This window comes from Dermacentor variabilis, chromosome 4, assembly GCF_050947875.1.
Source record: "Dermacentor variabilis isolate Ectoservices chromosome 4, ASM5094787v1, whole genome shotgun sequence".
Lineage (NCBI taxonomy): Eukaryota > Metazoa > Arthropoda > Arachnida > Ixodida > Ixodidae > Dermacentor > Dermacentor variabilis.
Window position 1 is genome coordinate 51383569 of NC_134571.1, and position 16076 is coordinate 51399644.

The 16076-nt window shown below is 41.1% G+C and overlaps 1 protein-coding gene and 1 long non-coding RNA gene across 7 annotated transcripts in view; one reads left to right on the top strand and one right to left on the bottom strand.

The window, feature by feature from the left end:
- The window catches only part of LOC142579127 (uncharacterized), a 15308-nt gene extending 2863 nt beyond the window's left edge, over nt 1–12445 (top strand). For both annotated transcript variants that reach the window (XR_012827356.1, XR_012827357.1), the window contains exon 2: nt 12253–12445. This is a non-coding gene — a long non-coding RNA (uncharacterized LOC142579127). The remainder of the gene's footprint in view (nt 1–12252) is intronic.
- The window catches only part of LOC142579123 (cholinephosphotransferase 1-like), a 28489-nt gene continuing 12424 nt past the window's right edge, over nt 12–16076 (bottom strand). For all 5 annotated transcript variants that reach the window (XM_075689020.1, XM_075689018.1, XM_075689019.1 and 2 more), the window contains exons 5-10: nt 11935–12076; nt 9709–9793; nt 7845–7985; nt 7333–7479; nt 6315–6449; nt 12–5201 (exon numbers count right to left, since the gene is read on the bottom strand). In XM_075689020.1, the coding sequence (XP_075545135.1) occupies nt 4902–5201; nt 6315–6449; nt 7333–7479; nt 7845–7985; nt 9709–9793; nt 11935–12076 (950 nt within the window). In that variant the 3' untranslated portion in view covers nt 12–4901. The remainder of the gene's footprint in view (nt 5202–6314; nt 6450–7332; nt 7480–7844; nt 7986–9708; nt 9794–11934; nt 12077–16076) is intronic.

Sequence of the window (16076 nt, forward strand, 5' to 3'; positions counted from 1 at the left end):
AACGGGGCAAGTAACAGTTGTACTGTTTTATTCAAAACGGCACATAACAAGTCCACACTTTTATGCACTTCTGATAAATCATCATTATAAAACTAAGAAAAAGCACAGCAGCACTGTCAAGCCAAGAGCAGTACATTACACCATTTGCACATATGCAATGAAAGAATACAGTAAGAAAAAGGGGAAAATGTTTTTACATTTTCATGAAGTGACATGTGCAAAAATGTAAAATATTTGTTCAGAATCTATCACCACAACATCATACTCTCGCCTGCACAGTGTTTCTGAATAAGCTTATTTATGGTGAACCCTGATCTTCATCTGTAGCTTGAGCATTTTTGTCAATTTCTCAGTTTGGTTTGTTATTAAAACTTATTGCACTGAAATTTTGTGTGTTGCAAATGCTGGAAGAAGTAACACCATGCTCAAGAGAGACCGAGTTCATGTACTGTACTAATTAATGACACTTTGTAGGTCATGCGAAGACACTAGAGAATTTCCACGTAGACATATGTATACCAGTGGATGCAGATGCGAGCAGCAGTGCCAACAGTGACACCTTGTGGCACTGTTTCGAAAACACCCAGAACTTACTTGGTATAACTAGCTAGCTGTATTCCGTTTTTCTGCTGGCATATGTGCAATCACCAGAAGGGTACTTTTGTATACCTTCAACCATGAAGAAATAGCTTTGGGGAACAAGAATGCCTCTAGAATGTTGTGGCTAGTCATAGCATCCAAAGATATTGCCATTAGTGCTGCCCCACATCTTCTGCCATTACAGTATGTCTAAGCTCTTACATCTCTATTATGCTATATATTTCTAATAAATGTAAATATTTCGCCCCTGCTATGCTTGCACAGCACATTAAGGCATACTGTAAGTAGAAATTAAGCATGTGCACACTTTCATCTTAAGTATTGCTGCACTACCTTTGCCTGCAACTTGTGCATTGAGAAAGCAAGCCAAGTTCAGGTACTCTCAATATCACCAGTCATTATCACTTGGCACTAAGCATGTTGCAGCAAGAGTTCATATTAAAGTTCAGTAGGACTAGCTCTAACACACACCTTGGCACTTCCTGCTGCCAAATATAAGCACTCTCCATCTTTATTCACAGCATATTGACAAAGACAACAAGAGGCAACAAACAATCAAAATGAGCAACGTGCACAACGAAGACATAAAAAGTATGAAAAACTCGCTTAAAACAGGTAGACACAAAAGTTAAAAACTTCAGTAAAATAAAACCGGGAAAGAAGTGAGCTAAATAAGTCAAGCAACAGAAACCATCCAACTGCTGATTAGAAAAGAAGTTGCAGCGACCACCACGTAAAATTGAAGGCAGCACAGAGTACATGATCTGATTTGATTGTTTTGGTCATTCACCCTACTTTGAATTGAGCACCAGTGCAGAGCACAAACAAAATGTACAAAAATATACTGCTATAACTAATTCAGAAAAATAAAATTAAGCTGCAAGGACATCTTGATGCCCCTCAGAGAATCATTCCTTTAGACTACTCTATTTGCACTAATCAAATGCTCTGTGGCTCCTGTTAAAGATTTATTATAATAACAAGCTACAGCCTCACTATAGCCGCTTTTGTCTGGTTGGAACTAAACATAATGCAGCACACACCTGCAAAAAGATGCACCAGACTAAAAGAAGAAAGTCTTAGCGGCCTTCACGGGCAAAATAAAACAAAACTGGCTCCCAACAACCAGAGTGGAAACAGGTTTCAATAAAAATTATTGATATGAAACGAATACAATCTGCAGCAACTTCATGCAAAGGACACACTACTCTGTGCTGCTACAGCATACCACTGCCTAGCAAATGCAACTAAGCTGTTTCCGTAACAACCCTAAATTGTCGTATCAGCAATGTTCAAAAGTTTCGGCCAAACTTCACCGCATGTAGCACGTGCCTTGCCACACAATTGCCAACAACTTTTGCCGCACATCGCAAACTTGCATCACAGGCACAAACCGCAGCCCATTTGATTACTGCCCCAACTGTGGCTGCCATCACATGCCATGCATAAGGTCTCGCATATGCCATACACCCATCACATATCACATCCCATACCAGCCAAGTCAATACGGGTTCACACTAAAAGGTTACCAAAGGCAAACATTCTGTTAGATTGATCAACAATACAGAATATCTCATCATTTCTTTTGTAGCAAGGGACAACTCAGTTGACACAAGAGAAGTCTGCGCATGTCACCGGGTAAACAGCAAATGCATTGTAATGTCGAAAATCATGCTCTGCTGAGTAATACTACCTCGGTGATTCACGGAAGGGCGCCACATTCGTGCAAGCAGTACCAGCAGAGCAGTACTGAGAAACAACATCAGCAAATTTTTCCAAATGGAAGTTTTATAAAGTTAGCCAGACTCAGATTTTCTTTCATGGTGAAATTAAATGTAGTTATTGCATAGTTACCAATTACCAGCGGTTGGCAACCATTCACCATACATAAGGACACCACCAGGAAGGAGCTGGTGCACTTCGCAATAGTGCTGCACAATATTAGTGCTGGCATTTCAAAATATGAAGCCACATTTTCACAATAATTCTGCCAACACTGTCCTATATTTACATCACTTTCTAACTTGGTAACTTTGGATATTCTGGAGAAGCAATCACTGGGTTAGCTTGACATGCTTTGCCTTTGATACCCCTTTAACAGACTGCTGTGGTGCAATAAGCAGGTAGCTTCCCGAAGCTGCACTGAAGCACTGGCAAACGTTCGAACAGAAAATCAAAAGTGAAATGTACATGCACATACAGTTGGCAAACACCTCACAAATATATGCTGCTATTCCCGTGGTAACAAAGCAAGTAATTCTAATAATGTTACCAACACTAGAGTCACACACATCAACATGACTTTGATTTGCTCAAAAGAAGAGTTCTTGAAGGCAGTGAGTTCCAAAACTGTAGCACAATAAATACTTGCATCACATACCATTATGACACCATCATCTTTCTGCTTTGAACACAAAAAGCTTTTTATTTTTTCATAAGACCAGCTCCCCAGCTGGGAAACAATTTGTGAAAAGCAAGAGCTTTGAAAATGAAACTTAATAATGACAACATCGGTGTGCGCATGAGTGCATTACCATATCAGGCGGCCTGCCTGTTCTCTTGCAAAATTTAACAAGGTAGTGAAACAAATGCCATTGGTGACACATGGTTAGTCGTCAATGTAAACAACAGGTCGAAGACCTGATAATTAATATCTGATGTGCACACACTAAGCAGACGGCAAAAGCATGTGCTGCTCCACCTTAAGTTCCACTTCACTGCAGTTGGCAATCTGTTGCGTTTCATGTTGTTTCCATAGAATTTCAAAACCTCCTAATGAATAAACAGACAAATAAAGGGGGGGACGCCGACTACAACAAAGTTTGTAGGATTAACGTTTCAGCTCTCACGCAGAAACCTTTCTCACAAATAGTAATCCAAGTAACTTTTGTGGTTGATCTTTTAAAACGAACCTCCCCAATCAGACAGGATTCCATCATCCACTCACATTCATCCAAGCTGCTGCAGAAGCAATCTCTGGCCCTATATCCTTCCTCAATCAACCACACTTATGAACTAACTAGATTTTAGTTACAATTAAACAATTCCCTGTTGGTAGCATTCAGTGCATGAATAACATGCAAGCCTAGTCATTTGTTTAAGTAGAGAACATTACTGACTGCCGAACAAACTTTCCGATGTGAACCATTCTCCACTATATTAAGCAACTGGCCTTGGCTTGTACACTTCACTCAGAATGTCTGAAGAATGCGCAAATAAAGCCTCGTGATGAAAAAAAATTGCCTTAGAATATTCTGCATGTTTATAACAACGGTTCAACAATGCATCACTAAATGTGGATGATATTGGTGGTGCTGTCTGAGGCAGCAACCAATTTGATGCTTTTCCCTTCTAACGCAAGGGAGGCCAAAACTTTCATTCTATTTACCTTTGTTTTATTTTTATCTCTCAAAAATCCTCATTGCATGCTTCATCTTTAGGGAACAATCAAGTGGCCAAAAACTCGCACCCCCACAAACAACCAGAACACACGGGAAACAAGTGTAAAAACTTTTTTCATCTCTCTACGAGATGTTTCTTTCCACAAAAACAAGCCTTGATACTACATTTCTGCAACAGCGGTTTCTCATCATGGAAGCTTTCTCTACTCCTCCAATTTTGCCTCAGTTAAGTATTATGACCAGTTCTAAAATTAAGGCAAATGATTAAAAACTGCTAGCTGCAGTTTACCCAGGGTTGGCTGGACAAATTGATTGCAATTATACTATAAATTGTGCATCTGCCCTTTCAAACACTTCATTCAAATGAGTTGAAATGTAGATGAAATGAGACTTCATTCAAATGAGTTATATATTAGCTTTCCTTCCTCTCTTCCGCTTTCCATCATTAATGTTTGCAGATACGGCATCTGTAGCCTATCTCCTGTTTTACAGTCTTTCACAAGTTATTCCTTTTGTGCGCAAATAAGACTATAGATTCAGTATCGTAACTATTTACATAAGTGCCACAATATTAAGTGTTCAAGCCTGGCACCAGCAACCATTCTCATATAATTCCTTTTTTCAGAAAAATTAAACTTCTGCACATCCCCTTGCGCACAACTCTCCAGTCTATTGCATTCAACCGAAGCAGTCATTGTTCACATCCAGGGACGGTATAATGCAAGGATTCCTTTCACTCAATTCTATTCATAATCATCTACCACTCACGACCGGCCGACCCCAGTGATATATTGGAGTGACGCCAGTGACAAAAAATCAAAAAGGACTAGCACTCAAATAGAATCGTTACATTATTCCCACACATATCTCGGCATCATCTTCTGTACACTATGGCCACTTTCAGTTGAGGCACTCCTTCCCCATGCAACGACCGAGATGCTTTCGTAGCCTCAGCTTGCCACTCTTCTGCTTTGTGCTAGTGGATGACGCTGCCCCAACACTGGCAGATGATGCTTCAGCACATGCCTTCTTAAGCAGCTCATCATTGTTGAGGCCCGTCAGGTACACACCGTTATTGCCATTACGACATCGTGGGTCTCCAACAGGGTACTTGAGAGAAAATATCCACACGTCCAGTGCATCCCGCATGTCCCAGCTAGCGTAGGTGAAGTAACGAGCAAAGTCCATCATACTGTACACCTGCAGGTCGAGATGAAATAAAAGAAAAAAAGAAGTACTTCCATATAGCATTAAAAAAATATACACTGTCTGTGATTTCATGTTTGCCATTCCCGAATTTGCACATTTGCACAAAATGAATGAACACAGTAGACTTCTGTTAATTTGACTCTGGTTAATTCAATCCCAACTGAAGGGCCCGGCCAGCGCCTATTTATTTCTACGAGCCCAGAGTTTCATTATTTCAATCCTAAAATTACCCTTCACCAGATCATTTGAACTTTATTAGTCAGCACGCATCTGCCTGACCCCTACGATGACCCTAACAGTGACCTCTTAAGTAGCAGCGTCTGTCTCAGCGGTGCTTGGGGGCAGTGAATGCATTGAAGATTGACACATCAATCTGCTGTTGAAAACATCTATTTTCAGCCTGCCCTAAGAATATTTTTAAACAATAACCAGTGCGCACAATGTCTCATTACAGTTTTACCTAATTCTAATGTGTGCCTTTGTTTCTCAAAAAAAAAAAAAAATGGCCGGCAATTGCTTGCGCATTGCTATTGGACACAAAACCAAGGTCAAATTAACGGAAGTCAACTGTGGAGTAGGCCAGAGTTTCCTTTTGGCGTGAGCAGAAGAGGCTGTCAAGTATTTAAATTCTGGAGTTTCACGTGCCAAAACCCGAATTTGATTATGAGACACTGCGGCATTGCAGATTAGAGGCAATGCGGAACTCAGGATTAATTTCGACCACGCGACGTTATTTAATGTGCACCCAATGCACGGTGCCATGGGCACTTTTGCGTTTCGCCACTTTTAAGAGAGGCAAAATGCAAAGACGCCCCATTCGAGATTTGAACCCAAGACCTCACGCTTAGCAGCACAATGCTAAAGTCCCTAACACGGTTCTCGATGGCTCCGTGGTGGTCAGTTCACCGACTTGCCAGAAGAAGTCCAACAGTCTCAACAGACCCAACTCAACAGATGGGTCACAACCACAGAAAGCACACTTTTTATATAGGTTCAGAGTGACACTGGTGTGTGCATGCGTGTGTACATGCAAGTGTGCGTGTGTGTGTGCACGCTCACACGCTTCTGTTGACGAACACAACAGCTTAACTCTTGGAGACCTACCATGGCACACATGAGTGCTGAGGAGATGGGCAGCGAAAGGGGCGTCGCACTGAGCAGAGCATTCAGGCAGAGGAACAGTGGGGCCACCAGGCTGCTGTCCCAAAGGTCCAGTTCTCCGTCAGACACCGTTGTCAGCTGCAAATGTGCACACAATGAAACTAACAGCATCTGCAAGGTATGATGGCACAGAACAAAGCGTACCTGTAGTATGATTATAAATTCCTGGCACTAAGTTTTCCCTTATGCTTTTAGAGATCAGGTTTAAAGGCAAACTTCAGCATGAACTTGAATTGCGTAGAAAGCCTAGTTTCAGATAATGTAGATATAGAGCACTCTCACAGCAAAATTCTACATTTGAAGTGCGAGCGGGCGTGTCACAAAACGCCAACAAATATTGGCACTTTTGACACAAAACTAAAATCGCCGCCATTGCCGCTTGCTGGAAATTATGCATTACCTGTGTACGAAGTGCTCTCCATAACGAAAGACACAGTACACAGTGGTAAGAACATAAAAGGGCATTTATTGCTCCTTCCGTGCAAGAACACCAGCTAGTCAATATATGCAGTACAAGGAATAGTATCTTGACGGAACACAGTATGGAATCAAGGAAGGTCGACTAACCAGTAGAGGATACTGAGCATATTGTTACGGGGAGACTATGTTTGACTGCGTCGGTGCTGCTTTCTGAAGTTGAACGGGGAACCTTTAGTGGCTTAGTCCCGCATAGCACAGCAGTGAGCGAACATTATATCTACAAGTGCTGCCGCCCCATAGTTAAAGAGAAAGAAGCAAGTTCCTCTTGTGCCAGAGATGCCCATGCCGTTACATCATGGCAAGCAGGTGTGTCGCCCACTTTCATTCTCGGATATTTTCCGGCCTATCAAGCCTTCTCTCAAGGTAAGAGCGGCTTTTTTAAAAAATATATATACTGTAGAAGGGCACAGTATCGCTTTAAAAATCTGAGGTCATTTAATAAATGCAAACCAAACAATAACGTAAAATAGTTTTCACTCACCACTAGCCTGATGGTGATCTTTGCAAAAGCAAAGCCATATGTGACCAGGAACATCACAGGGTGGGCGATCATGAGACCAGCCTTAAAGGTAGCCCATAGACAAGCAGACAGGCTCAGAAGAGCAGCCAGAGGGTACCATGTGCGTTCCTAAAGAAAGCACAAAAACAAAGCAATTATTCCACATTGAATGCTTCACAGCTGTTCATTGCTGCTTGAAACTGTGTAAAAGCAGTTTCATATCATTTTGAACTCTGGCTGAACCAGAAACAGCATATGTTATGCAGAGACCAAATTGCGGACAAAGCAAAATGGCTGGAAGCAACCAGTGAGTAGTTTTCAGCTAAACATTTCAGTAGCATCATGACCAATATTTGTTACAATCTGTCTTGCCGAGTTGTCAGACTCATCCATAACAACCGGCCAGAGTATAATAAATTCTTTGTCAAAAGCAAGCATACTCCTGTCTAAAAGTAAAAAGGGGAGAAATATGGTAGCAACAAGTCGTTACATACCGTACGGCGAGGAATCTTGACAAGGCCATCAAGAGGGGTCTTGCCACCAAGAACAATGCGAATGTTGCCTAATGTCGCAAAGACCAGGCAGCAATAAGACAAAAGCACCATGATCTCGCGTAGCTGAACACCATAAAACACCTGCGCAATGAAAGAAGCAACCAACGAGGTTAAAATTATAACACAAGACATTTACTCATAAATAAGAACTAATATAATAATAATAATTGAGGTTAAGGGCATCTACAGAGCTTAAAGGCATCTACCAACGATAACCTCCCTGCCTCTCAAAGAATGGTGACCAATGTAGCTGCCTTACTCGTGCAGACTTTCACACTGAACACACACATGATGCCAGGAAGGTATCATGCCTACACCAATAGAAATTTTTCACTTCATGAAGAAGTCACAGGCCTGTGCAGTGCTTGCAGCACAGTCACACCGTAAGTGGGAGGAGAGGCTCCATAGGAGAAGCTCTACTTTCAGCAGCATTAACTAGAAGGCCTTTGCAGCGAAGTATGTTTGCGTCATTTTCGCTAGAACAAACTGAACTGTCTGCCCATCATCGACAGCGAGCTGCGGCTTGTGCTGCCCTGTACACAGCGGTCTGCGGAGCCCGACACTGCCCGATTGCAGCCACACGCATAGCTCTATGATTTGTTTCTTCAGCAGCGGTTCGTACCTCATGAGGAGATGCCATAACATATACCGAAGAGTAAACGCAAGTATCGAGACTACGCAGAGCACATGTCACATTCCTTGACATGTGATACAATATGATGCCGCTGCTACATGTTATGACACCTAGTGGAATACAACGTAACTGCAATGCAAAGTTGACACGTACAGATGCTACGCGACGCGCATCTCACATCTTGCGACAAGTGGCACGATACGATGCTGCTGATGCTAATGATGACTTACTGGCATCCCCTTTGAAACCAGGCAGTGACAAATAGTCACCTAGGCTGCTTGATTTAATCAGGTATGTTTACATTTTTTCATTCAAGCATTTTTGTATACATTTCCTTAATCTTCTTCTTCCTCAAAGCTTCTCAATTTACCTTGCACCGCTACCTATGCAACTGCTACAAGGTGTGCCACCTGGTACAATATGAATATGCAATGCAAAGTGTGTACATATCAGCGCTACACAGCACGCATCTCGCATTGCATATTCCTTGCATGCTAGAACGTGTGCATAGGGAATGTTTTCGCAGCAGCTAGCAAGCGCTGGCATGGCGCTGTCATAGAGTAACTGACTCCCATGCAGAGTGCTCAAGTTTGATCCCAGAGGGAACTTGGTATGCTTTTTCTTTCTCATGTGGTGGCGGACATCGCCAAACGAAACACCTGTTTGGATGAGCCTATAGCAGCTTCTCTGTAAAACAGTCATGGCTATTCTCAAGGAATGAGAGGTGTCAGTTTAGGCCTAATATGCATACTTTCGCTTTTGCTGTCTCCAGTCCATGTTACGTATGTTTAGTCTCAGTTCTTGTGCGTGGATCAGGGTTCATGTCACGTTTAACGATCATATGCATAGTGGCGTGACATTGCACTCTCGATTAATTGCACCTTATTTGGGGTTCTACAATAAAATTTCCGTTCATATTTCATTCTGTGAGCACTGTATACTAACAGGCAAGATTTCAAACTAACGGAAGGTTGAAAAGCAGCCTCGCATTAAGTCTAACATAGAAAAGTTATACGAGGAGAATTCAACAATATCTAATTATTGTAAGATTAAACAAAGGAGGAGGATTCTGTAGTGGCAAATTGTTCTTGTATGTTAATGAGGTGTGCATACTCATCAAGGTCACAACACTCAGTATCTTTTTAATATAGACTACACATGGTTACTTACGTTCTGCATCCACAGATTTTGGCCATAGATAGCTGTTAAAAGGTGCACAGCCATCATGGTACACTGACACTCGGAGACGTCCATCCTAGTGAAGAAAAAGAAAAGACCATCGTGTCATTGCCTTCAATCATCTGCAGCATGACAGAATATGATACAATGCCCAAGCACACTTTACAAATAAGTACAGTCACCGATCGATTTTTCTTGCACGGAAGGGGCCCCAAAATTTTCCAAATTATTGGGCAATTGAAAAAAGCAAATGTGAATAAGAAAGAAAATTCCCTTTGTTGAGTTTGAGAGTCAGTGACAAAAGATCCAGTTTCATGCTGTGTCGGCGATATGTTTATATTGGCAGTATTAATTAAGCGAAACCAGCCACATTTTCGCATCTACTCTGCCCCTACAGCTGTCAGCATCACCCGCAGTGGGACGATGCTACCATGAAAAGCACCGGCAGCAAGGAGCGAATGCCTCGTCTACCTCTCGCTTCAATGTGTCTCAAAAAAGAAAAATCTAATTACATAAGGGGTGTTACGTGCCAAGACCCCTATTCTCGATTAATTCTAACCACCTGGGGTTCTTTAATGCGCACCTAAATCCAAGTACACAGGCATTATTGCATTTTGCCCATGTTAAAATGCGAGCACAGTGGTCGGGACTTGATCCCGCGGCCTCGTGCTCAGCAGCGCAGCACCATAGTCGCTAGGCAACCGTGGCGGGACACATCTCAAAATCTCAAGATTACACAACCTCTAGCACTAAATGCACACGAAGACAGTACACATGATGCTATGCTATCTCGGCATGCCCACTCTTTGCACACGCGGCAGATTACCTCTAAAACAGGGTGTAGGGCTGCATATGCGCTCACAGATGTGTGCAGCCACTGTCATGCTAGAAAAGGGAACGCGTACCAACCTGCCCTCACTCCCCAGCCCTCGCACGTACTTGAGTGCATTAAAGGTAGTGAGTTCCCTCCCCTTCTTTCCCACTGTTCCCACGGGAAGGCGGCGCTCATCAAGCCACCATCCTTCTTGGCTCACCCTTGCATGTTTTCACTCGCACCAAAAGCATACAGTGCGCAAGGTGCGACAGGATCATATCGCACTTGGATTTTATATGGAATGTGACGCTACTCCACTTCAGCGGTGGCTCTTGGTCGCACGGCACCAGCAACAACATATAATTCCACTATTTGAACATCTGCATCATTGGAAGTTTCTATTTATTGTCTCGGTATTCTTTCATGGTAGCAGTGAAATTTCTTTATATTGAAATCATAAATAAACACACTTCATTATATTGGGGTTCTAAAGTAGGACGTTCTGGCAGGCTAGTTGGTTGACAGCTTTAGACGTTTCTTCTAACCGTGTGAAAAAAAAAGAATGAGGAACAAGAAAGAGCGCAGACTGCCAACTGTTGATTTTTGGAAAGCAAACAACATACATATATTTCATTCAGGAACCTGTACACGTGTCCGCATTGTCACTCTCATATGTGCCGATAAACATAAAAATAACTTTACATTTTTCTGTTTATCGGCACATGTGAGAGTGACAATGCGCACATGTGTACAGGTTCCAGAGTACCTATATTTACGTTAATTTAACCTGGACTGCCATGTCATCATAGGCAACAAAAAGTGCCAGTGAAGTCCGTTCTGAATACTGCAAAATGACGAGAAAATACAGAATGCAGCATCAACATGACAAACCAATATATGATGTTATGTCTTGAGCTTTCAGTTTTGCCCAAGAAAAGTGGTTTTTACCATAACGAACATGAGGGTATGGTTACTTTGACCATGTACATGGACATGCTGCATACAGCTGCTAACTGTGGTGCTCGAATAAATAATTAGCTTTTCATGTTCGTAGCGAACCAGTCAATAACAAGAGCCAACTTGGAAAGTGGTTATGCCTTTCAGTGTACTTCAGGTCTCAGGCTGCTGTATCAGGCAAATACTGGAACAATGCATTCAATGCTTCTCTAAACAGATATATCAGGAGGGTTCCCACATCAAGGGCAGACAAAATATCACAATAGACAGCAAGCATTAACGACACAATGGTTGCTGACCACAAGGAATTCCTGCCCGATAACAGGCCACAGAGCGGCCCACTTATTGACAGAAGAATGTACATGCACAGCAAGAAACGCATGCAAGGTGTGAGTGGCCTCACAGGCAGGCAGATCAAAGAATGTCAAAACTGAAGGACAACTCACTTGCCAAAGACCATTACATGAGTCACATAGTCCTGCCAGTGAGTAGAATAGAATGCCAGTGCAGACAGAAAAAAGAAAGTGACCAGGAGCGCAGGAGAATCCCCCAGTTGCATGGCAATGGAAGCAGATGTAGTGACAAAGACTGCAAAGACACACATTTATGCAACCAATAAGTTTATGGGGCACTCAAGTCAGTCCTGTGTGCATTCAATGTGACAGCCTTACACATAACTTGATCAGAACTTAAATGCAAATAATATATCAGTCTATGTATTTGATCATAAAAGTCCTAGATAAGTTGTTTGCATCCTACTGCAGGTACATAGTACAGCCTCTGCCAAAAGTTTCAAAGCCACTGGACCCTAGGTAAAAGCTGTGGCTGTTACTCGTGGCAGGACTCTCGTAAAAACTCGGGCATCTTGAAGCTCACAGGTATGTGGGGTACTGCTCCTCCAAGTTTCACACAGACTGCAGCAAGTGGAAAACCAATCAATGCTAGGTAGACTCAAAACTTTTGGCAAAAGCTGTTGATGCTTTTTTGCTTTCAATTTTTTTTCACCACAGAGCAGAAAAAAAGAAAATAGATGACTGCATATTTTGCTTGTGCCCCAGCTGGCACTCTAGGGAAGCTGGCTATTTATTCAAGTAAACAAAAAAACAACAAGAGAAATGCACACACCTACTTCAGTGCCTCGTCTAGTGCAATGCATTCGCTTTTACTGATGGATATGCAGCTCAATGTTGTAAGAATTATCAGAGCGAAATACTTAAGGTTTTCTTCACTGGTCAAGGCCAATAAAATCGCAAGCCAAGCTTGCTTGCAGAGTTGTAAGAGAAAGCTATATGTTTTGACTGATTACTAATGTTTGTGGTCAACGATCCCAGCAATTCAAATTTGCATGCTTTGCACTTCTTGTTACAATATTTGTTGGTATACAGCATCTTCAACACATCAACAAAATGGCATATGCTTAATTCAAGCCTCTTGTGGCATCATGAAATACAGGACTTCTGCTGAGAAAAAGCTGTTTTGGTAAGTGTTTGTGCCTGAACAATAATATTCACATAGCAGTACAGAATTACTATGATTAAAGGGGCCCTGTGACACTTTTTTAACATGCTAAACAAGCCTGATTAGTTGCTACACAATGGCATAATGAACCTCTGTTCCAATTATTATTTCTGTACATGCATCATAAGAGACGACAATTTTGCTAAAAACAGCTGCCCTTTTTTTTCCAGCTTCCTCATGTACATGCCACACAATGTGTCTGTTATACATCAATAAACACAATGGCTTTTAATTTCACAGATTTTGTTAGACAACTAATTAGTGCATCTGAGAGAAGTGAAGTAAACAAAAATGAAATCACTAAAGGAGGTGCTATCATCTGGCGGCAGAGGACGATACTACAGTGTCAACATTATGGCCTCCAAAATTGGGCAGTACAAAGGGCATTTTACCAGCCCGTCTTGAAGGCTACACCAATATCAAAGCTGGTGGGCGTTGTGCTGCATAGTTTAAGTGGCACAACTTCAAGCATAGTAAAAATGGCAAAGAGGAAGACAAGGCCTAACAGCATGGAAGGGGCATCATTTGATCACTTATGCGCATTCAAAAAGCGTTTTGCAAGAAGTCCTATAATACCAGACACATTCAATAACGCTCACAGATAGATAGTGTTACAGGCCCTCTTTAAGCAGTTCAGGCACAGGTGCACAAAAAGAAAAGGATGTAAAAGAAATTTTTTTGGCATATGTTACTAGCTTCAACGCTACAGTATATATTTTTTGTTTCAAAATTCACTTGCTTCATTATTTAGACTTGATTAATTCAATGCCTTGCAATATAATGCCGAACCTTAAACAAGTCAAACATGAAACCTGCAATACGGAAGTATTTGAGTTATCATGAGCCTAATGTAATTATAACAACTTGCACTTACACAGTACATAAGGGCTTATGTCGCTACAAGTGTGCCTGCCCACTTGTTAAGGTTTACTATAAGCAATTCAAGGGCTGCAACATGATTGCTGGAAAAGGATCAAACAGTAAGAATAAACTAAAAATGAAACTCGTTAATTTTACTGACAACAGCAGATATAACCAGCAGCAACTTCAGTATTGATGAAAGAACATAATTAGTTTTAGTAACTGCATGTGTTAGCAATAGCAGCTAGTTAGTATGCATTGAGATAACTTCCAAAGTGATGCAAATTATTACCGTAAACCTATGCTAATATGAGCAACAGCAGCAAGTAGTAAGCACTCTGACCCTTTTTCACTTTATGCAAACCAACATTAACCACCTGTCCTTCATGTCATGCTCGTACAAGACCAAAGAGCTCCCTTTTTTCTTCTTTTTTTTTTTTGCCTCGCATTTAAGCGACAAAAGTTAAAGTGTGTTGATTAATATGTGAAAATGAAGCTAAGCTGTGTTGTTGTGAAACATAGTTGTTAATTGAATAACTGGATCAGACGTCTGAACACTCAAATGAATATATTGAAAAGCTTAATTAGAAAGGTGTAGAGCATCAAACAAATCACCTCTAGTCATTGTTCCTCTCATCCCCCACAACTTAAGAGAAAACAATTAATAAAACAGAAACATGACACTTCCATTTGAAAATTTCCTCCAGAACAGAAGGGAAGGTCACTAAGTAATAATATTATATGGCCATTATTACACCGAGATTAACACACAGAGTTCCGTGCTAGGAGTACTGGACAAAAATATGGTGCCAGTGTCAGCTTACGCACTAGTATGGCAGCTAGGACAGCACTGGAATGATGGACTGCTTGGTAATTTGTCTAAGCTTTCTCCTTCTGGCTTTGCACTGCCATATCGACACTAATTTGTAATCACAAATCCGGCATACTGCAATGCTTAGTCTCAATTATCCTGCAATTTCCACAATTGAACTGCTTTCAAACAATCACAGACAATTTGAATTCTTTAATAAATATTTATAAAAATTTTTACACACAATAAGCTATAGCAAAGTATCATCTATAACTTTAGATTTAGTGGCACACATACTCAAGAATGCCAAGATTTAATTTATGCGCTGAAAATTAAGTCATAAAATGGATCAATCATGAGCATAAAACACTTAAATAGTATCCCAAATAAATATCGTGAGGCAAGCACACTACCTAAATGAACTTCAAAGAACAATAAAGAAACTGTGCTCAGCATTCTCTATGAATCCATGCCAAATAGAAAGATCAATGTGCTACTAAAAATTCCCACGGTCCTTCGGAAATTTCCAGTGCCAAATTTCATTCCAGTAACCCTATTATGGAATCCTTTGGTGGCACCCACCATTTAACGTTGCCACAGCTCCCCTCCCAAGTCGCACATCAGCGGTAACAATCTTTTGCTCCTCTGATGGCTCACGCGGCATCCCATCCACAACCTGGCAAAAGCTTTCAAGACAACAGTGTTAGGTATTTGAGTTGATGCTCTGCAATCACTGAGCTGGAAATGTTTGCAAGGTGTCTAGCTAATCGCTCTTTATGAACATTTCGGATGTTTTTCATGTTCCCCGTCAATTATCTTAGTACAGTTTTCAGGACAGTCAAAGCAGCAATCGTTAAGAAGTACACATTGTTTAACTGTTATATCAAATTTCTGGATTAGTATTCATGAGGAAAGTAATGTATAAGAGTAAACCTAAGCAAACCTGACCAGCATTTTCCCATTTATGTATTTATGCTGAGCAGTTTGTCTTTAATATCAATGAAGAGAAGACAACGAAGTCAGTCTAGATGGGTAGAATATTTTTAAAAACAGTGTCTGCTCTTATTTAGAAGAAAGAAAATGGTTCACTGTCAGGAGAAAAAATGAATGTCCAAATTTCCAAATTTTTCACTCAAACAGCAGCATCACTCAAGTCAATCTAAAGTCATGAATTCCCTAGTATTCTTTAATTTTTGGCTTTCTATGTCACAAATAAGTTGCCATGTTGCATCTTTCCTTACTTAAAAATTCAATGCATTTTTCATTATCAAACGTTTTACTAGCATAAAGCAGGTGCTGCTGAGAGAGAGAGAGAGAGAGAGAGAAAATAACCAAAGGAAAGTTAGGAAGGTTAAAATGAGAAGTGAGCTAGTCTGCTACCCTTCACAGGAGAATGTG